We start from the raw sequence: 22,048 nt of genomic DNA on the forward strand, positions 1-22,048 counted from the left end.
CCTCGATCCTCTCTCTTAAGCTTAATCTAGCCCCACATAGCCAGCGCTGTCTGCTACAGCCGAATGATCTCCAGTCGCTTGACAGCGATTCGCCCGATGTTATCCGTTTATGCGTCTCTAAACAAATGCTATGTGCAGTTAGCTTCTGATCTGAAATAATACCAAGATTCTCAAAGGTTGTGGTTTATTGTGTTGTTTTGTCAGAAATCCTAAAATTGTGTTTGTTAAAGTCCAATCAAAAACTGATTTCTGAAAGCTCTTTTTATGCTTAAATCTGAGAATTGATTGTAAATTCCCTTTGTTAGACCTCTGTGAGGCATCAAAGCTGGTTTGAGATCTTACTAAACTTTCTTGTGCTTCCTGTTATTTTTCTTACAATACCATGATGCGCTTAGAGAAATATAATTTTCTTTTGTTGTTCTTTTGGATATACTTTGTTGAACAATGGATATATCTAATCTATGTAGAGTTTTGTCGACCTCCAAACGGTAATTTAGCAGCTGCTAATGCTTTCTGCTTGACTTACACCAATTGAAATGTATCGCCTAGATTTGAGTTAATTACATCGAAAGTTTTCCCCTGCAATCGTATTCTACATTTATCTGAGAGAATGCGTAGATATTCCGTATACAAAGTTTTTAAAGAATAGGAAAGTGTTTTTGTTTGATTTTCTTCTGTTAGCTCGAATGTCTTATAATAAGAAATTTATTGCTACAGTTACGTTAGGGTGTAATCTCAACCCACATTAGCTGTTCGTTATTATCTTGATTAATTGCTCTCAAACGAAGTTTGTAGCAATTATATTAGTCCTGTCGGTCTTTTTTTATGCGATTTTTCGTTTGACCGATTTTTCGTTTGACCGATTTTTCGTCTGACGCTTTTGACTTTTCGTCCTCAAAAACGAGATAAACAGGTAGCGCCTAGCGGGCATTATGTGCTCTTAGAGCCTTTCAGCTCTGTTTCAGCTCAAACTGTTTTGGTGACTTATAATTATGGTGTGACGAGTGGTTCTTAGAGGTTGAAGACCCCCCCCCCCCCCCAACTGTTGACCCCCCCACCACTATTGACCCACCCCCCCACCGCGCCCCCACCCGACTGTTGCCACCCCATCAGCACCCCCCCCCCCCCCCGTGGCTAGCTACTGACGAACAACCGCTCGCTAAAACAAGCAAATTTATACAAATTTTCACAATTTTTTCAAGCTTTTTGAAAATTGTTGTAAAACTTTTGTCAAAATTTTGAGTTTTATCAACCCTAGATGTCAGGGAACCCACTCTATGGTTTGATAATAGGTTACTGCACATTTAGTTGTAATAGAGTTGTTTCAACATTTCAACTTAGCGAATGTTTGCAATTTTTTGAAAAAAATTGCAAATTTTTTCAAGTTTTTTGAAAATTTTTGTCGGTTTTTAGGTTTATCCGGCCTCAAGAGCGAGGGAGCCTCCTCTAGGGTTTGATGATAGGTTACTGTATATTTTGATAGACGTAATGGAATTTTTTTCAAGATTTTAACATCACGAATTTTAGCATTTTTTAAAAAAAAATTATATATAACATTTATTGTCATTATTCATTAAATGACATTTATTTATAACATTTATTGCCATTATTCAAGATTTTTCAGCCTCAGAGTTCAGAAAACCTGCTTAGGGGTTTGAGAATATGTGGCTACATAGTTTTTAGTGGTAATGGAATGGTTTTCAACTTTCTAATATTACAAATTTTATCTATTTGTTTATAAATTTATAAAACTTGCTATTTTTTCAAGTTTTTTGACATTTTTTATCATTTTATAGGTTAATCTAGCCTCAAGAGCCTAGGAATCTCCTCTAGAGTTTGATAGTGAGTTATTGTATATTTTCCAGATGCAATGGAGTGTTTTTAAAGATTTTAACAATTTTTTTGAAAAATTTCAAAACTTTTCCGACGATTTCATAACTTAAGAGATTATAACTTAAAAGACTATAAAGTAATAAGTCTTGCAGTTGGCTTAAATGACAAAAATCCAGAGACAAAAAATGTTTTCGAACATTTTATTTACTGAGAAATGTGAAAACTTTTTGGAATTTTGCACTTTTAGTTTTTTTCTATATGATTTAGTTACTAACAAGTTTAGAAAACTTGAAATTGTAGAGTCGAGTCTCATCATGGAAAAAATTCCTAGCTCTCTCTCTCTCTCTCTCGCTCTCTCTGTGTTGACTGGCGTTTCTTTCCTTCTCCTTCTCGCTCACTTTTAATCTCTCTCCTTAATTCTTTTGTTGATGCCGCTTTTCAGCGGCTCTTATGTGGCGTGATTTCATTGTCTCTTACCCTAATCTCAGGCCCCTTCAATCAAGCTTAAGCTAACCTCACTAAACAGTGGCTAGGTACTGAGGAAGCCAAACGCTCGCCGGTCGTTTGAGAGCAATTTGCCCGACGTTAGTCGGTTATGTTTTTATTATTGTCTTTTTTACTTCGTCAAAAGTAGTTCAGAATGCAAAAGGTTTCCAATGCTGGCAATAATTACTGTATTCTGCTTTTTTGAGAGCTGGTTATATCGCCTATCTTAAAATTTGAAATCATTTTTATGTTCCGAACTTGTACTTGATAACTTTAAAATGCGTTTGATGATCTTGTGCTCGCATGTGAGGTTGGTGTATTTAAAAAAAACTGTCCGAGAACTATTTTGTTCTTAGGCATTGCTATGAACAAACATTGTTTTGCACTTAGTAGTAGTAGTAGTAGTATCCGAAGGATTAAATTGACCAGAAAACGAATTTGGACAATACTCAATATAATCTTTACGAAATGTACAAATGATTAAAAAAAGCAACTGAAATTCAACATAACATTTCAAAATCAGCATCGGCAAACGGTACAGTACGTGCCATTTGATCGACCATCTACAAAGTTGTGTCAAATCATACTTGAAGTTACCTAAATTTATGAAAAAATGTTTTAACAGCGATTTGTAGCTCTTTGGGGGCACAAAATATTGAAGTCTTTATTGTCATTAAAATCATTGACCGAAGAAGTAATACAATCAAAATAGGTAGTTTCAGTGGTACATTTTTTGAATTCAGAAGTAATGTCGATACTGTTTTTCCAATCCCTAAAGATCTGCATGTTTTTATAATGAAATAAATATCAAAATGAATACAATTGGTGCCTTTGAAAATAGTTATAACAAAACTTCGGATGAATTGCATCAGCAGCAGCCAAAAGATCATTAGAGCTTTTTTCTGAAACACCAACTCAAGCGTTCCATGTTGAAGTTCTGGAGTAATCGGATATCTCTTAGGTTGACATGCCATGCAGGAGAACCGTAAAAGCTGGAGAAACCGTTAACCAGAGTAGTCTGAGAAGAGTGATAGAATGAAACTTTAAAAGAATTTCGCTTTGTGTGAGCTAGTTTCAGCTGATTGGTATTTTCGAAAATTTTATTGGTTGCCCTAGGCCGACTATTTAGTCTTAAAGTTTAAACTTAGCTATTTTAGTTCAAAATTGACGCTTGGCCTGATCCGTAGTTTTGTTTACGTCCTTCTCAGGTTAAAAGTTTGCCGATATCCAAGTAACCAGTTGCACGTCTCCTGAATGTTTACATTTTTTTTCAAAAGATGATTAAGGGGCGAAGCGAAGCATAGAAGAAATGCATAGACCTCAACGCATGTCAAATGGTTCATTATCAAATGCACAACAAAAATTTGATAACCACAGTAATAAAAACCTATTGTCTGAGCAACTCCGATACAAAGTTTATACTGCGTATCCCATTCTGACTTTGTAGGTTCCGAGGAACTCGTTTCGTTTAATGAAGTTTTGAGTTTAATTACCTGCCTACTATCTTTGTTTTTTCCCCGATAGGCTTTGTTTCAAGTTCATCAGTTTGCAAGTATTCCACAAATTTCTTACCAACAACCAAAACTAAGTCGTCGTCAATCTGGAATTGCAAAACCTGGAATTTGGTTTACCACTGTGAATGGTTTTTATTCAAATGTTCATTTTTAGTCTATCGGCAGAAAATTTTGTTAAAGTTATCTCTGACAATCAATTGTACGTTTTGAAGTTGTTAAAAGGAAACCAGATAGCAAACTGCGTAGAATCTGTCGATGATTAAGCTGAATTGGGACGCGAACAAAGGTGGTTCAGACCTAATAACCTGGGGGTATTTCCTCAAAACAATAGAATGTTTGCCGAATATTTTTTGGCAATGTTTGTATTGGTTCTATTGACAACGACGCATTTTCGTGAATTTCAATAAGATAAATTTAATTAATTGAATAGCTCTTTTTAGTTTGCAGTCCCCCACGCTACAGTTTGGATGGGGCAAATCTGAATGCTTAAGCCAAAGAGTATTCGCTCTATATATTTTGAACTTTGTATTTTATGAAACATTTTTGTTGTAGATTCATAGCGCTCATATTTTGACCGTTTGTAGACAATAGACAACAATGATCTTTATCAAACAATTAAAGCTTTCGCAATCAAATAAGTTGTCTTCTCATAATGTCATAAAATTCTAAAACCGTTACCTAACCATGTGTGACTGATAGTCGCATTCTTTATTTAATTCTACTTCTGTCACTTAACACGAATTTTTGATTAACACTAAATTGATCAATCTTCAGAGAGAACTTCAAAAACAGGTAATCGACATGTCAATTATTACTCATCTCCATCCTATATTGTAGGTCATTACAGAGAATGTTCACTGTAGTCGCGGTTAATCTGATTTATCTTAATAGTAATGCGTGAGAATCTCCATCTCTAATGCAATTATTGAGTTATTGAAACAGAACAGGACGAAATTCACTCTGTTTCAACTTTTTATACCAACATTAAAATACTGAAATTTTAAACTTCCAGCTTGTCAATTTCAATGGTGAGATGACCATGCTGCGCTTTAGCTCTAATGCGTTATATTAGTATTTTCAATAATTATTCACTTCTTTTGAACAATGTCCTCTAATAAGTGACCTATTTTTTGTCGAAATGAACCGTGATTTTAAACCACAACAATTAGTTCAAAATTTCCAGTAAAGAATCTGCTTCCCTATCTGTAAGCGAACCTGTGTGGTAAATAGTTGGGTATGATTTTTAATGTTGTTGTTGTTCAGACAGTTCAGCCTGGTGATAGACAGCAGTCTGTTGGGAGAGGAGGAGCCCAAGTATGCAGAGAGCCACCCTGACTTCGCCCAACTCAAGTACATTGCATCCACTGATCTCATCCAAAGTGCTCTCAACTGCAAAGGTAGCCAACATTCAAATTAAATCAAATCCTATTCGTGCTACTTCCCTCCATTTTTTTTGCTAGTCACCAACTAATGTTTATTAGAAAGTCGCCAATCTGTCAATAACATGAAAAAAGGTTAAAGAGTTCGTTGTAAAATTTCCTTCCTGAAAAAGGCGTCGGAAAATAAAGATTCTTGAAGGATGATATGATCGTAGTCAAAGTTGATTGAGAACTGTTTTAACAAAAAATGTAGTCATTTGTGAATATCTTTCCGCAGATTAGATGAGACAAATCATAAGTAACTAACCCTAGTTTGCCTCAACATAAGTTGAATGAAGATTAATAATAACCTATTAGTAGAAGTAGAAGTATTTGAGCTAATTCGATGATAAATGCAACATTTTAATCACTACTCTATCAAGTTAGTTTTTGAACAGAACAAAGAACTTAGACGTGTAAAGCTTTTAAGTCTTTTGCCTTTTTGTCAGTGTTGTGAAGGTGTTAACACACTGATATGCTTAGTTTGTGTGTGATTGTTAATATAGCTGTCCTACCAACAAAATTTCTTCATTATTGGGCAATAGATGTAACAGGCGAACGTATTATTGGATGTTTGACACAGTTTTTGGAGTAAATGGATATACACACCTGAAAAAATGAAGATTTTAGTTGTTAATAATATTTTGTTGCCTTATTTGGTTAATAATTTTGTTTCCTGATTAATTGTCGCGGAATCATTGATCTCGCGATTGATTCAAAATTGTTATTCGTCCCACCCTGTAGTTGATGCATGAGTTTGAGCAACGGTTAGAGACCACCTTAGCAAGCTTATGATTGGCCTTAAAGCGAAAGCACAAAAATAATTGTCATTTTGCATTCACCCGGTAGCCGAGAAAAAATCCTTTAGAACTAAATTATAAAGTTTTTTCCAAATCGGCTTACCGAGAATAATTCGAAAGAGATCATCTGGCAGCAGATCGCGACTGGATATCTTCGAGAAAATTTTCTTTGAGCAATCAGATCATAATTTCAAAATATGATTTTTTTTCTGAATAGCCTTATGATGTAACGAATCACTCATAAAGTAGAGAGGTGCATATGATAGTACCAGGAGTATGCGATAATAAGCTGAAAAAGAAGGACTAAAATAGTAATCCGAGAAACAAGTCTATGCTTTTGTGCTGACAAATCAGACTGTGATTACCCATTGATGAAACATTTTCTCGGAGAAACTTTTTGTTGTGAAAAAGCTCCAAACTTCTTGATCCGTAACCAGCTTGGCATTCGAGTGGCTCTATAAGCTGAAGTGTTATATCCAGTTTTTGCCAATGGTTCAGTCTTCCAAATTCGAAAAGCAGTTGAAATGAGCTGAGTAGCAAAATGAGTTGAATAATTTGTGTGAAATATTCTCAAACAAAATATCAAAATATGTAGCAATTATTTGGGTCATGTTGTTCTTTTTGGTGATACAAAATTGATTTTATTATTACGACTCGAAGAGGAGTATTGGAGAAGTCCTTTTTTAATCAATTTTATTGGAGTGAATTTTGAAGCGGGAAATGAAACGCGTGAAAAAATTTGGAGTGATTTTCGTGCTGAACAAAAGTGAATAGCGGAGCGAAAAGAGAGTGGTTTTTGTTCATACCGCTGTTTTTGAGAGAGCGAGAAATTGATGTGTGAAAAAAATTTCTCTAAGCGAGCGAAATTTTTTTGTTCACGTGCGGCTTTTAAAAGCAGTTTTTTGCAAATTTTGATGGTTATGGGGTTTGATTATGATACTGTATTAGTTTTAGGCTTGTTTTGATAGGAATTGAAGGTTTCAAGTAAGTAATTTGAGTGTAATGCTAATTTGGAGGTTTTGCTGATTTTTAGACGAAATTTAATGATTTTTTGCCTCTTGTTTTGTTTTAATGCTTTATGTGGGATTTGAATAGAAGCTCTTTACTTAAGGAATATTCAGTTACCAATTGACTAAAGTTTTCTTGGTATAAATAATTTTGAGAAATTTCAAATCTTTTTTTCTTATTTTTTTTTGTAGTTTTTCTTTTTTTAACCTTAGGCAAGTTTCTTAGCCTATTATGACTTGCCCATTGCTTTGCGAGCTTTTCATTGCTCTAATTGCAAAGGAATTTTTTTCGGTTTCATGTTTCCTTGTACTATTTTAAAAAGCCATTAAGTTTTTTTTGTTCAATTTGTTTTTGAATTCCGTTTTTGTTCTTCCCTAAATTTTTTATGGCATTTGTGGAGGTTCAGGGTTCACAATAGTTGTTCTAGTTGTTTAGTCATAAGTTTGGGCAATTTTCTCCTTCGAGTCGTTTCCGGAATTCTTCAGGCTATGCTTTTTTTAATCAATTTTATTGGAGTGATTTTTGAAGCGGGAAATGAAACGCGTGAAAAAATTTGGAGTGATTTTCGTGCTGAACAAAAGTGAATAGCGGAGCGAAAAGAGAGTGGTTTTTGTTCATACCGCTGTTTTTGAGAGAGCGAGAAATTGATGTGTGAAAAAAATTTCTCTAAGCGAGCGAAATTTTTTTGTTCACGTGCGGCTTTTAAAAGCAGTTTTTTGCAACTTTTGATGGTTATGAGGTTTGATTATGATATTGTATTAGTTTTAGGCTTTTTTCGATAGGAATTGAAGATTTCAAGTATTTAATTTTAGTTTAATGCTAATTTGGAGGTTTTTGATCAGTTTTGCTGATTTTTAGACGAAATTTATTGATTTTTTGCTTGTTTTTTTTTGTTTTAATGCTTTATGTGGGATTGGAATAGAAGCTTTTTACTTAAGGAATATTCAGTTACCAATTGACTAAATCTTTCTCGTTAGAAATCATTTTTTTGTAGGAAAATTGACAGAAAAATTTTAAATCATTTTTTTTAAATTTTTTTTTGCAGTTTTTCCAAAGTTTATCTTTGAAAAGTTTCTTAGCCTATTATGACTTGCCCACTGTTTTGCGAGCTTTTCATTGCTCTAATTGCAAAGGAACTTTATTCGGCTTTATGTTTCCTTGCACTATTTAAAAAGTCATTAAATTTTTCTAGGTTTTTTTTTCAATTTCTTTTTTTGGTTTTTGAATGCCGTTTCTATTCTTCCTCAAATTTTTTATGGCGTTTGTGGATGTTCAGGGTTCACAATAGTTGTAGTTGTTGTAGTTGTAGTTGTTTAGTCATAAGTATGGGCAATGTTATCCCTCGAGTCGTTTCGGGATTTCTTCCGGCTATTTTTTTTTTATTTGAATCTCTGTAATGTTCTGTAATTTCAATCACACTTGAACCCTATTTATTGATGATCAAAAATAATTAATATTGATGCAATTTTATATGAGGAATTAAAAAGGATTCGGCTATTACCTTCCGGCAGAGTTGGGATCATTTCAGAATGGAGAGAGGAGCAGAATTCAGTAGTACCTCTCTGTCACACCTGGCTTCCCTCTGGTCACGTGCTGTTTGGCTGCAAACATGGAGAGATACTCAAGGTGAAAGCAAGGACAACAAAATTACATTCCACTTATCAGTTGACATTCAATTAAATGATCAAACTTTGAAACTTTTTTGGAAGAAATATTAAGCATAGCTAGATTTTAGATGGTGTTGATAAAATAAACAATAAAACCTTATTGTCCAAACATTGCACTAAGAACTCATAATATTTTATGCATTTCAGATAAATATAACTCTGAAATCTACTTCTTACAATCAAATTCCATCCGGTTTTAGGATCTTCTTTGTGGTTTTATGAAATGTGGCGTGCAGTATTTGAAACTAAAACCTCTTTGGAAGTTTTTTTCACGTAAACTTAAATTAAGGAGGAATCAAGGCGGTGATTTTGTTTCAGATTGATGCAGAAAGCCACTCAACAGAAATATTTCACAAGGTTCCCCTTGGTAAGTTGCACGGCCCCAATTCAAAACATGCGGAATATGCAAATTTTGTTACATGGCCAAATGACTTTTTGAATGGGAAATTGCACGTGCTTTGGTCTGATAGGCTTAGTTGTTGGCGCCACTTCAAATCAGCAACAAAAGCCATCAGACAGCAAGAAATAACTTTTGAAACTGAAAAAACTTAGAATTTGTCAAAACTCAAAAATGGTCAAAACTGAAAATTTTTACAAGTTGGGACCGTAATTTTGTACACCCCATCCCCGATTTTTGGAAGGGAAAACCTGAGCATCCCGAGATTATGGCGCACAGTTAGGGTTACCTCTAAGCCACTCATGGACCCAACGAACGTTATCGCATCAGATCCAGAAGTGTGGCTATTAGCACTTATATGGTGTAAAATTAGCATTTTTTTGATAGTTTTGTTATTTATTGTTAAATTTCCTAAGTTGTTTATTTTATGATATTTTAGGTGATCATTAAAAGTCAAATACCGTACATTCGAGGCATTTAGAGCCATGTAATAACTATCCGTGCTTAATACGTCCGAGCGACTAATTGTTTCCACGAGATTGCTAGTCAATCGAACCCTGTGAAGAACCAGGCCGGCGTAAAACTCGAGAACCAGGCTGTGATATATCGGTTCCGCTGAGATTCTTGAGCAACCGCAACATTAGTTATACTCACGAAGAAAGAAAGAACAGATAAGTTTTTATTTACAACTCATAGGACCCTTAAATCCTATCTTTTTTGGAACCTATTACCGGGTTGAGCCGTATTGTTGATGTTTGGTCTATGGAGATTGATAGGATAACGACCTAACAAAAACAGTTTTTGACCGGTTGGATAATTCTTTTCCTAGCCATCATCATAGCTGTATGCACGATACTAATGCGTGAAATTTACAGTCTTTTGCAGTGGTTCACTTTCGTTGAACTTAAAAAACCGGAATTTGAGCATTATCACATGGACACGGTTAGAAAACTATTTTTCCCTGACGCAACCAACAACTTTTATAAAGTGCAGGTGCTTGAAAATATTAAGAAAAATACCAGAATTCATCAAATACATTGGATGAGGTTTAGAAAACGACTCTCGAAAACGAAATTTCAGCTCAAATTGACGAGCTTTTGGTTAAATCTCAGCAGAATTGGTTATTTGGTTATTTTTTATCGATTAATTTATAGGCAGCGTGACCAAATTTATTGGGGATGGAAGTTTTTTGCCTGACCTAATGACAACAATGAGCACAAATGTGCCGATTTTTCGTTTTATACCGGTAAAGTTCCTATATAGATCCTCCCAAGTAGTAAATGACCGACTTCAGAGTCCAGATGTTTACTTGAATTGGCATTTTTTGAGTATCGAAGTGCATTCTTAGAACAGACAGCCTCGGGGGGCAAAAAACATAAACGTAATCTAGGGCATAGTGTATCGGACCGTCTGGAGCGCTTGACCTTTGGTGAGTTTGGCAGTCTCGCGAGGGTTGCGACACTCAGTGCAATGTACAGCCCCAGATCAATCGGAGTCAGCGTTGAATCTACAACACAGATTTTTCCCATTTTTGCGTGTCAATTTCAAGTACTCTGCAGTGCTTCAATTACTGCACTCCAGAAGAGAATGGGCTGAGTGCCTCCCATTGCTTTTAGTGAATTACTGAGGCGACTCTTTGCAAAGTTTTTGCTGGAAAAAGCTAAATCTGAAGCAAATGAACTGTTTGAGACGTTTCAATTGGGAGTTGGGTTAGCGGAGGAGCAGTGGTGGTACTTCGTTTTGCTTAAATTAACTACAAAATAATACTCTATTTGTCCTCTCTTTGGTTTGTTCAGATTGACTTTGAGAATGCATTCAATTCGGTCATGCATTCATACTAATTTGTCAGCTATCACTAATTTTTTTTCTGGGCATAGCAGCTTTCAAGAAATTTTGTTACTGCCAGTACATACCCCTGTTCGACAATACTACAATGCGGATTGAGTCTGATGTTCAGCAAAGCAATTCATATGGGTCCAGTGCTGTTCTCTTTGACTTTGGACAATAATTTTAGAATCTAGGGAGCTTGTACTTAGATACTCAACACACCTGGTACTTAGATGACGACTATGCTGCTGATATGTGGTCAAAAACAGATATGCCATCAATCGATAGAGATCTGAGACGCAATCTGGTTACAAATGGTTCCAAATTGGTGGGAGCTGCCGTAGGAAGCGACAAATACGTTGCCTCGTTTTCCAAAAAAGGACGAAAAAAAACTTCTAATTTTTGGGAATTTGAGTTACCTTTTCTAGAACATTCACAGCGTGTATTGCGTATTTTTGGCAATTGCTTGGGGACACCAAAACTTGTGTATTCTCTTCGTGCCAATACACCAACAACAATTGAAATAATTGAGGTTATGAACATTTTTGACAATTTCCATAGAGAGACTTGCGATTAATTAAGTTCTTGAGACAGTTTTTTCGGACAACGCGTGACAGCGGGCATCCTTTCAAATTATTTTTGGATTTTAGAGTCAGACAACTTCACGACCAATATAAGGATGCTTCGGGGGCTCCTCATAGCTTCAAGTGATTTGGTTATAATAATCACTGGTCAATCTCCCAAAGACGAACCTGCACGGTCTCTGGAATTGTTTTGACTTTTTTGGGTTGTCGTTATTTACGCAAAAGAAAGTTTAGGAGATTTTAGATCTTAAAAAATACGGAACTTATTGGGTTACCAGACATCAGTGAGAGAAAGGGCTAGACTTGCGTGGCTGTCTCTTCGTCAATCAGGATTGTGGTTAGCTGAAACTCCCAAATATGCTTTAGGCCTGCATTTGTTCCCCAATGAAATTTGGATAAGCGTAATGTACACACTTGGATTCAAAGTTCACGACTTTGAGAGAAAACGCCCGTATTGCAATCCAGGCACTGTGGAAGCATTCACTGACTATGCTGTGGTATGTTATGAACGTGGGGACGGAATTGCAATGATGAGTTTTCAGATCGCGACCAAGGACGTTTTTCTGCTATCGTGAGCGTTGATCCCTTCGGCTTCTCTTGATGTTACATTGACTTCCCCCCTTTAACCGAACATTAGCCAAAATCCCGCTGAGAAGTCAGGTTACACAATTGAAGCATTTGAGATTTGAAAGATTTGGGTGCTTGAACAAAAACGTTCTCAGCAAGGTCTGAATTGTGTGCCACCATTGGCAGTGAAAGTCTTAGGTGGTTAATCTTCAGTCTTAAAAAAAACTTGAAAGGAATATTCACAATTTCAGACAGCAGTTTATCAATGGGTAAGATTTTCTATTGCTTTAAAATGGCTGTCACAGTCACAGTCTCAGAAGTTGTAACTTGTCGGTCTGCGGTAATATTGCTAGCCTGCGCGCCGTGAAAGTCTCCGCTGATTTCGAGATAAACCTAAAGATCACCAAAAGGAAGTGAAATTCTTCATAGGTAAAGGATTTAAAGTTTTGCAGCGCATCATTGTGTTCTCACCCGACGGAGTGGAGAGAACTTCAGTAGTCGCGCCAGTCCAGAGACATTGCTCAGGATATGTCAATTCCTTCATGCAGATGTTTTTGTTCTTTCCTGACCAAAGTGGGGAGAATGAAAACAAACATTTCATATTTGGAAAATGAAAATGGACTGATTAATGTGATTCATTGAAATGTAGATCTGTTGTATAGCTATGCTGTCATTTCGTGCAGTTTTGATAACCACAGTTATGTTAATTAAGTTAATTGTTCCGGCCCACTTCGGGGGGGAGGAACTACATACCCAAATGAGTTTTTTTTGTTCAGACAATTTTGGCCGGTCGATATATTCATCGTAGAGAGTTGAGACTGGTATTATTAGAAAGCTCGGCCAGCGTTGAATATGGAATTAGAGAGAGTTTTGTGATTTTTGCTTTTCACAAGGAGTTATCGAGGTTAAAACTTTTGAAAAAAGTAGAGTGAATTTTGTTGTTTTTATTCACCTTTTCCGTAATTTTTTTACCAAATTTTCTTCAATTTTGCTAAAACGTGTTTATTAAATAGGTTGGATTGAAATCGACACCCTACACTTGAATGCTGCAGTAAACTGGAAATAAAACGAACTTTTCGTTATATCCAATATTTTGTGAGGAGGGAGGAATATATACTCAAATGGGTCTTTTTGGTTCGGTCAATTTTTGCTGATCGATATATTCATCGTAGAGAGTTGTGAGAGGTATCATTGAAAAGCGCGTACAACCTAGATTATTGAATTTAGAAATTTTTTTTGAATTTCGTTTTTTTGCAGGGAGTTATGGAGGTTTAATATTTGAAGTTTTGTGAATATTCGACAGTTTTTGTTCACTTTTTCAGTAATTTTTGCTAAAATTTGGCGAAATTTTGCTAATATGATTTAAAACAAGTTAAAACTTTTAACGGTAGATTGTTGTTGTAACCGTTAGGCATAGGAGAGAACTGCTGAATTGTTTGATTACCCTTTCTTTGGCTAAAAATTTAGATACAAATTTTTAAATTTCAGATTTTTTTTCTTCAAAAATTGCACAAAATAAGCTTTTTTGGTCTAATTTGATTATGTTTGCCATAACAGGAGACCTGCTGACCGCGGGCAAAATCTCCTTTAACTCCAAAAGAGATCTAGTTGAAACTCGACAAACTTTAAAAGGCTTCTGTAATTAAAATTTTGCCGTTTTTTGCAAATTTAACTCGATAATTATTCAAAAAGCATCATTTTTGGAAGCATTTTGTGAAACACTCGGGTAGTTTTTTGGGTATGCAGCAAAGTCAGGGATAGTGTTGATATCATCATGGATTCTTACAATCAGAAATTTTTTTATTTCGTTTTTAGAGCTGCCTTTTTTCAAAATATTTTGCTTGATTTTTTAATGTTATTTACTTACAAAAATTTCATTCACAGCTCCATTATTGTCAGCTCACTTTTCTTTAAAAAAGAGACCGAATGTAGAAAGAGCTCGTTTTCAGTGAACCGATTGCTTAAATGGTTTCAAAGACGAGTTTTAGTGAAATTTAACTGAATTCTTGTTTTTTGCCTTCATGTGTTTTTCATTCTTTTTGATTACTAGGACTAAACAGTCAAAATCCAAACGGCGTCCTCATGACATGAGGTGTAAGTGAACCTGTAGCATGCATTTGTTTGTTACCTATTGTTGTTGTATGTCAGATATTGGATAATATAAGTTCTAAGTGGCCAACGATAGATACATTTTTGAACTTAATAACTGACATCGGTATATAGCTAATGTTTTAATTGATTTTCGAATAAATTTTTTTTCTAACTAAAAGTAAAACCATTCTTCAGCTTATCCCTATGTCCCGGTTTGAGTTTTTTTTTCTATTTCACAATGTTTTATCACTTTCGTAACTTAGCCTCATTATTGAAAGATTTCTTTAATATTTTGTTGAATCAAAGAATATTTTTTCTGCTGGTTGAACGTTTCGACTGATGTCTTCAGGGCTTAGAACATTTTTTCGGAAGAGTTTTTTGAAATTTAGATACTTTTCAATATTTGCGGTTCTTTTTGCAGTCATTTTGAGATAGTCGTTTTACAAGAAAGGCTTTATGATGTTCAAACTGGACACAAAAAATTTTTTCGCGGTTAATGTTTTATAAATTTAATTGCTTCAACATTGTGGTTTCGTAAAGTTTTTTTGTGAAGATTTTAGTTCTTCTCTAATTGATGTTGTTTTATAGTCTTATGACTTAGTCTCACTAATAACAGGTGCAATTAGTTTCCGAAGAAGTCGCAAGATAAGCTGTCTACTCTTTTAGTCGAAAGCTTACGTTGGCTATTAATTTAGAAAATATTTGTTTTTTAAAGAAAAACAGGGGATTTCTGAGATTTGCCAATCTTATTTCGGTTAGCGTGTAGCTTAGCATGTCTATAGACAAGTCAAATCCGTTATCTACTGAACTGAAGTTTGCTCTTTATAACGGTTTTATTGTCCTCAACTGGTCGTTGGTGTTGGTACAACCAGTTTTTTAAAATGTTCCTGATTTTTGCTTTTGCGTCCATTTTTGTAGGTTTTCGTTTTCTTTTCACAATATCACAATAATGGGTGGTTCTCTAGTCATTTGAAAAAAGCGATTAATAATTTTTATTGTTTTTAGCGAACAGCCTATTGTTTAATTGGCGGGGACATCGTTTTCTTGTAGGTTTTTTCGTGGACATTTTCATGCAAATCTTTTTCTTTCTGCCTGCAGTTGTCGTTCTTGTTGTAGTCGTTTGACATTTCCTGAATAGAGACAAGTCTGAATTGCTCTGTATGGAGGTATAAAAGAATCTCTCAGTGATTTCATTTGATGCATAATTTTTCTAATCAGTTTGAAAAAAGCAAATAAAGCAACGTTTTAAAAAAAGCAAAGTTTTTTTTAAACTTTGCGCTTCCGCTCAATTCTTATCGAATTGTTACCAAGTTGCATTGAAGAAAAGGCCCCTTTTTTCTAATAGTGTACAGGTTAATCTTCTTTAGATTGAGTTTTATCTGATGGTTTTCAAAAAATGGACAACGAGTTTTAATCGTAATTAACATTTGTAATTATTTGATTTTTATCGGCTTTTGTTCTGGTAGTCATATTATGGTAGTTACCGGTCTTATCGGCCCTCCTAGATAGATTGTTTTATTCATTTAGTAGTTTGTTGAATGATAAGTTGATACGTTAATTGTTTTAATCTCTTCCTCATTTGGTAGATAATTAAGTGAAAAATGTAGATGAGCGGGGTCGGAACGCACATTATGTGTGAACGCACATTACCGAGCCTCCTTGTTGTCAATTAAAAATTTCCCTCCTTAAAAATTCAAAACTCTTGATTTGTGACATGAATTTGTAACATGTGCACCTGCGCTCAAGAGAGTAGACGCCTCCTATAAATGTTTCGATCCCTGGCGTGTACACATTGATTCTAAAATTTTCTCCATTAAAGCGCTCTAGCATTTTTTTTCTGTCCTGTGTTTTTTAATACGGGTGCAAAGTATTCATTGCCAATGGTTGGTTGTTAAATAATTTGACGATCACAAAGAATGAATTCTCAAATAATGTTTACTTTATGCATTTTGTTTGTTTTATTTAGTGAACATTTAGGTGAAAACGAAGTCCTAGATTGCGCAATCAATGTAATCTTAGTTCACAAAAACGGAGTGTACATTGCCACTGAGTTGGGTCAGATCATCTGTCTAGATGTGACCCCCTCCGCACCCACTGCAGTCAAAGGTCACTTGGCTGAGGACAAATCGCCCACTGTTCTCGCAACCAATGCAAAGCTGGTCTCTCATTTGTACACAAATCAGAGCATCCTGTCGGGATATTTTTCACTCTACTACGACAAAATTGTATTCAGGACCAAGAATGTGCGTAAATATGTTTTTTTTTTATTAATGATTTTCATTGACGTCATTCGTGAAATTAGCGGATCAAATATGTGGTTTGAAAAATCAATTTCGCTAATTCAATTGGAGATTGACTTCATTAGTTGTTCTGTTGTCATATTAAATTCGTATAAGTGCTTATAATAGACTAGAAAAGTTGGTCTAAATGCTAGACTAAGTATGGTCTAAATATAATTCAGGCAATAAATGGTTGAGAAAAGAACCCGATGAATCAATATTAGACTTTGAAATGGTGGAGCAACACAATTTTTCCCCGCCTGGTTGAGTTACTTTTCGGTCTTTCTCAGTAAATATCTAATTAACCTTTTTAAGAATCGTTTTCTCTATAGATTGGCCCTAGCTTGAAGGAGTTTTGATTTCTTTTTTTATATGTTTCTCGAAATTATCTTAAAATTTTTATTCTGGGTTATCGGTGGAGACCGTATCGAACAAAACGGATTGGTTATCAATAAAATTACAGACTAAAAAAGGTTCGGTAACGTTAATCGAATAAATTGAAGTTTTTAAATACACCTTGTTTTTAATTAGCTGGGAAACCCTAATTAAACGGACAAAATGGCTCTTGGCATTAGTTCAGTTTTGCGCTACTTCAATGATCATGTAAATAGTTGCGAAAGTAATTTACTGAGAACGTGTTTTTATTATCGTTGTTTTGTAATTTCAGGGTGCGATTCTAATCTACCAGCCTGCAACTAATAGTTACGAAGTGTACGAGGATTCATCCAAGGGCAAGTTCTCTTTCGCACAGCCCATATGTCCTGGAAACGATATGATAGCTGTTAGTATCTCTCAAACAGTAACTTCATCAATTTGTTTTTTCACACTAGTTTCTGATTATCATTGTGCTCCTATTTTTAGTACGACTAGGAGAGCAGTATGCGAGGATGAATGTCCTTTATTTTAATCTGAATTTTTCTGGAGTGAAATTGATGAAGGAAGTAAAACGCTGCTGATGGAAATTGAAGAGTTTAGCTAGTGAGAGCGATTTTTCATCCATACCGTTATATTTGAGAGAGCAAGAAATTATGGCGTATAAAATTTCTCTAAGCGAGGGAAGCTTAGATCATCTAGGGCTTTTTCAAGAGTTTTTTGTTTCAACTATTGTTTATATATATGATAGATATATATTTTGTTTTTTTTTTAAATATTTTCGAAAACCATTTTTAAAATCATTTTCTGTTTTTTTAACTTCTTCTAGTGAGTGTAATTAATCCCCTAGGCCGTTTTTTCGGCAAACACGAGGAGACTTGATATCAATTCTGGAATTCTTCCGGCTGTTTTTCACATTTCAAAGACGAATTGTGTTGGGGAACTGTCTTTTTTAACGACTTGAAGGGGTACTGGTGACCAGTTTTCAGGAGGAGAAGAGGAGTGTAGAAGAATTTTTCCAATCAATAATTATCTGGATTGAAACTGAATTAGGAAGTAAAATGCGTGAAAAACGCTGTTTTACTGTTGACAAAATTTATATACAAGAGCGAAAAAAGAGTAGATTTTATTCATACGGGCTATTTAGAAAGAGCGCTTCTGTAGACTAAGTTATTGATATAAAGATTGTTTTTCTTGTGATCTGAGGTTTTTTTGGCGCTAATGGGAGATGTTTTGAATGTTTTTTGAACTTTCGTGGGCTATTTTGTGAGTTTATGGGCTATTTGATTTTATGGGCTATTTTGGCAAATTTTTGACCATTTTGTTGGCTTATTGCTTTTACTGTAAATTAAATAGACGCTTCTTGCTTTTAGACATATCTGATGACCAATTGATTACACATTGGCTGTCATAGTACCATTTTTTACTGAAAAAATGACAAATTATTTGGCCGGTTTTGTCAATTTCTTACCGTTTTTCATATTTTTATCAAAATGAGAAAATTTAGTCAGCCAAATTTGTTTCAGCCTGCCTTGTTTTTTGTTTACCTTCTTGCTCCCACTTGCTTCTGATTCTGTTTTTTGTTTCTTTTAATGTCAACTTTACTTCTCTTTTCACAGGATGTGGTTTTTCTGTTCATATAAACTTTTGCAAGAAAGCAAAAATTGTGTTGTGGAAATTGATCACTAATTTTTCAAAGCAGTTTTAAGTTTTAGCTCTACCTTTTTCTGCCAAAGTGGCTTGTCTGGTATTTGTTCGGACCCACTTGTGGGGGGAGGAACTGTTTACTCAAATGGGTTTTTTTTTTGTTCAGACAATTTTGGCCGATCGATATAATCATCGTAGAGAGTTGAGACTGGTATCATTAGAAAGCTCCTCCAGCGTAGATTATGGAATGAAAACGATTTGTTTGATTTTCGTTTTTTACAGGGAGTTATCGAGTTTTCAATTTTTGAGAAAAGTAGAGTGAATTCCTTTGTTTTTTCTACATTTTCGGTAATTTTTGACAAAATTTTCGTCACTTTTGCTAAAACTTAATAATATTTTTAAAAATAACGTTATTGGTTTTACGGTTAAGGAAAGAGAATGCTCGCGCATTTGTTTTATCCGAGTTTTTTAGCTAAAATTTCTGCTAAGTTTTTCGAATTTGGGACTTTTTTCAAGAAAGGCTCAAAATAAGTTTTTGTATCCTACTTCGTTTAAATTTGTAGGAAGTAGAGACCTAACATCTGCTGCCACAATTTTTGAACATTTCAAAAACGATAGCTGTACATTCGAGTCCTGTAGGAGTTATCTGGAGTTAATTGTTTTGGCGGTTTTTCGAAAAATAAACCTAATAATTATACAAAATTCATGAATTATTTATGGTTTGTTGAAATATTTCTTTTGCTAATTGATCTATTTTGCAAACATATGGAATAATTAATTGCTTTTGTTGAACGCTGAGAAAAATCAGGGCGAGGTTTGAACTCATCATGGATTTTTAGTAATTAATTTTTCGGATTATATTAGGCCGCGGTCTTTTTCAAAATTGTTTAAAATAAGGTCATATGAAAATATAGTTTGTCTTCATAGAAAAGCTCATAGATTTTATGGCTTTGACATTGTATTTTCGTAAGCTTTAAATGATTTCTGTGGCATTGAAAGAATGCGTGAAATAAACATTTTTAATCACCTCCGTGAATAGCTGATAGTTTTAACGACTGCGAAGCCGTTCTCTCAAACAACTTGTTGGATTTTTGTCTTTGCCTGTAATTGGGGTTCTTTTCGTTTCGTAGGGCATATTCCTGTCAATCAAAAGTTTTAATTGCTTCAATAGATGTTTAGATGAATGTATTTACTGATTTCGGATTAGAGCTAAAAATTTTAATTACTTTCAAAAAATTTTTTAAGAAAACAATTTTGTACTTAGCCTATAGTTTTAATGGCTGCCTATCCGTGATTCCCAAAATTTATTAGGATTTTTTTTTCGTCTTCGGCTCTAAATTTCGTTACTTTTATTGTCGTTCGGCATATTTTTGACAATCAAAGGCATTGATTGCTTCCAAGATTGTTTAACTGAATATGGTTCCTGAATTCAGTTTTTTGCTTACGCTTTTAAAGACTTTCAATTAATTTTTAAACTTTCAATTTTCTGTTGCTCTTAACAAAATTTTTGCTGTTGGTTATGTTCTGACTGATGTCCCTAGAGCTTAGAAATGTGTTTACATCAGAATTTTGTGACTTTTAGGATTTGGTCAATATTTGTGGATCTTTTTTGTTGTCTTTTCCTCGGAGACCCTTCACCTAGAAGACCCAGTTAAAATAAAAAGGGATCAAAACTAATCATTTGATTGCTTTCGTCAAATTATAGTTTTTAATGGTTTTTAGTGTATTATAGATATAATGAGTCAACACTGTGGCTTCGATAATTTGTTTGTGAAATTTCGAGTTCTGTCCATATTTGCTGTTTTTGTTGTCCTATGATTTGGTCTCAATAAAAACAAGCAGAATTAGATTCCTGAGCAAATGCAAATTGATCTGTTTTTGTTTTAAGTTGAAAGCTTATGGTTTCTTTTGAACTTATGAAAATTTTTCTTTTAAATCAGTGGATATTTGAAATTTGTCACTTTAATATTATTTGTTTCAATTTTGTAGCTTGGTGTCTGTAACGACAGGCCGAATCTTCTTTCCAGTAAACAAAGATCCCATCTTTATAATAATTTTTTCGAAACTAATGGTTTTTTGGCTTTTGTCCTACGCATTTTCATAAGAAAAGTGTGATATTTGGATATTCGTTTATTCTTGAGTTTTTCGTTTCCTTTCACATTATCACACTAATGGTGTGGAACAATTGGCGTTGAAAAAGTGCCAAATTAATTGTGTTCAATTTTCTTCACGAACAGCTCGTGGTTTTAACGGTTGATGCACCGCTTTCTTGTTAAATTCAATTGTTTTTTGTTCCTTTTTTGCTGTTATTTTTGCAGTCATCCGACTTGTTACGGATAACAACAAGTCTCAATTGCTTCTTAAGAGGTATAAATTAGCCTTCTTAATGAGCGTAGTGGATACAGAGTGGTTTCAATCAATTTGATATTGGTTGTTTTCAACAAGAGAATCGTGTTTTTGAACTTTTTCCTCTGTGCTCTTACTTTGGATCAGTCACCGGTCGCTTTATTGAGATGTCTTATATCTTAACGAATGATCATCTAATGAAGTACCGGTTGATTTGTTTAGATTGCGCTTTATCGGCTTCCGTTTTCATTTTTTTTTTATTTTCTGTTTTTTAAATATAGTCATCGAGTTTTGGTCGTTATTAATCCAGTACTCTCCTTGAACGGAAGTCTCATCGGCTCTCTAATCCAGCATTATTTTTGCGCTTAATTGCTTGTTGAAATATACGTGATTTTTTGAACCTTTTCTTTTTCTTCCACATTTGGTAGACTATTAAATCAAAACGTGGATGGGTTGGATCGGAACATCATGTGCAAATGCACATTATCGAGCCTCCTTGTTATTTTCAATTGTAGTTTTGGAATGATATTTGGCCATTTTAAGCATTTGTTAGGCTTTTTCTGCACTTTTGAGCTATTTTCTCTGCTTGAGTGCTGTTTCCATCTTTCAAATTTTTACTGCGTATGGGGAGTTTTTGCGTTACATAACGTTTTATGTTGGGTTGTTTGAACTGATTTGTTTGTCATTATTTTTAAGTTTCCTTTATATTTCCGTTATATTTACCGTTTCCCTTTTATATCGTTTCCGTCACAATTTTACCGTTTCGTTATTTTTTAATTTGTACTTTTATGATTAGATTAATCATGTCTTATCTAAATTTCTTTAAATATGCCTTGAGCACCTTTTCGCTGGGATGAATTTGACTTAATTAGTTTTAGAAAAGTTGAGGTTTATTGTCCAGTTTTCTGTTATTATGACTTTTTCATATGTTAGACAGCTGTATTATTTTTTCTGATGAAGTACAGTTTTATTTGGATGACAGTGCAGAAGTGCATATTGATTTTATAGGCTTTGTACTACAGTCGTTTTCAATTAGGTTTGTAAAAAAGTATTAGTTTTCACGGCAGGTTTTGCTAATAGTATGTATTTTCTAAAAGTTCCTATTATACTATTAGATTGAAATTTGTCTACGGTGATTTCTACCCTCTGATCATTCTATAAAGAGGAAGGTCTGAACTAGCTGTGCGAAAACGCAGATGCGCGAGATTACCT

The 22,048-nt window shown here is 34.5% G+C and overlaps 1 protein-coding gene across 1 annotated transcript in view; it reads left to right on the plus strand.

The window, feature by feature from the left end:
• Positions 1–4,634: 4,634 nt before the first annotated feature.
• LOC142340385 (uncharacterized) overlaps positions 4,635–22,048 on the plus strand; it is a 46,651-nt gene continuing 29,237 nt past the window's right edge. The window contains exons 1-6 of the mRNA XM_075390962.1: positions 4,635–4,666; positions 5,097–5,230; positions 8,588–8,685; positions 9,045–9,093; positions 16,170–16,435; positions 17,139–17,256. Of these exons, the coding sequence (XP_075247077.1) occupies positions 4,635–4,666; positions 5,097–5,230; positions 8,588–8,685; positions 9,045–9,093; positions 16,170–16,435; positions 17,139–17,256 (697 nt within the window). The remainder of the gene's footprint in view (positions 4,667–5,096; positions 5,231–8,587; positions 8,686–9,044; positions 9,094–16,169; positions 16,436–17,138; positions 17,257–22,048) is intronic.

The sequence above is a fragment of the Convolutriloba macropyga genome, chromosome 5 (assembly GCF_964194025.1).
Source record: "Convolutriloba macropyga chromosome 5, txConMacr16.3, whole genome shotgun sequence".
In the NCBI taxonomy this organism is placed as follows: domain Eukaryota; kingdom Metazoa; phylum Xenacoelomorpha; order Acoela; family Convolutidae; genus Convolutriloba; species Convolutriloba macropyga.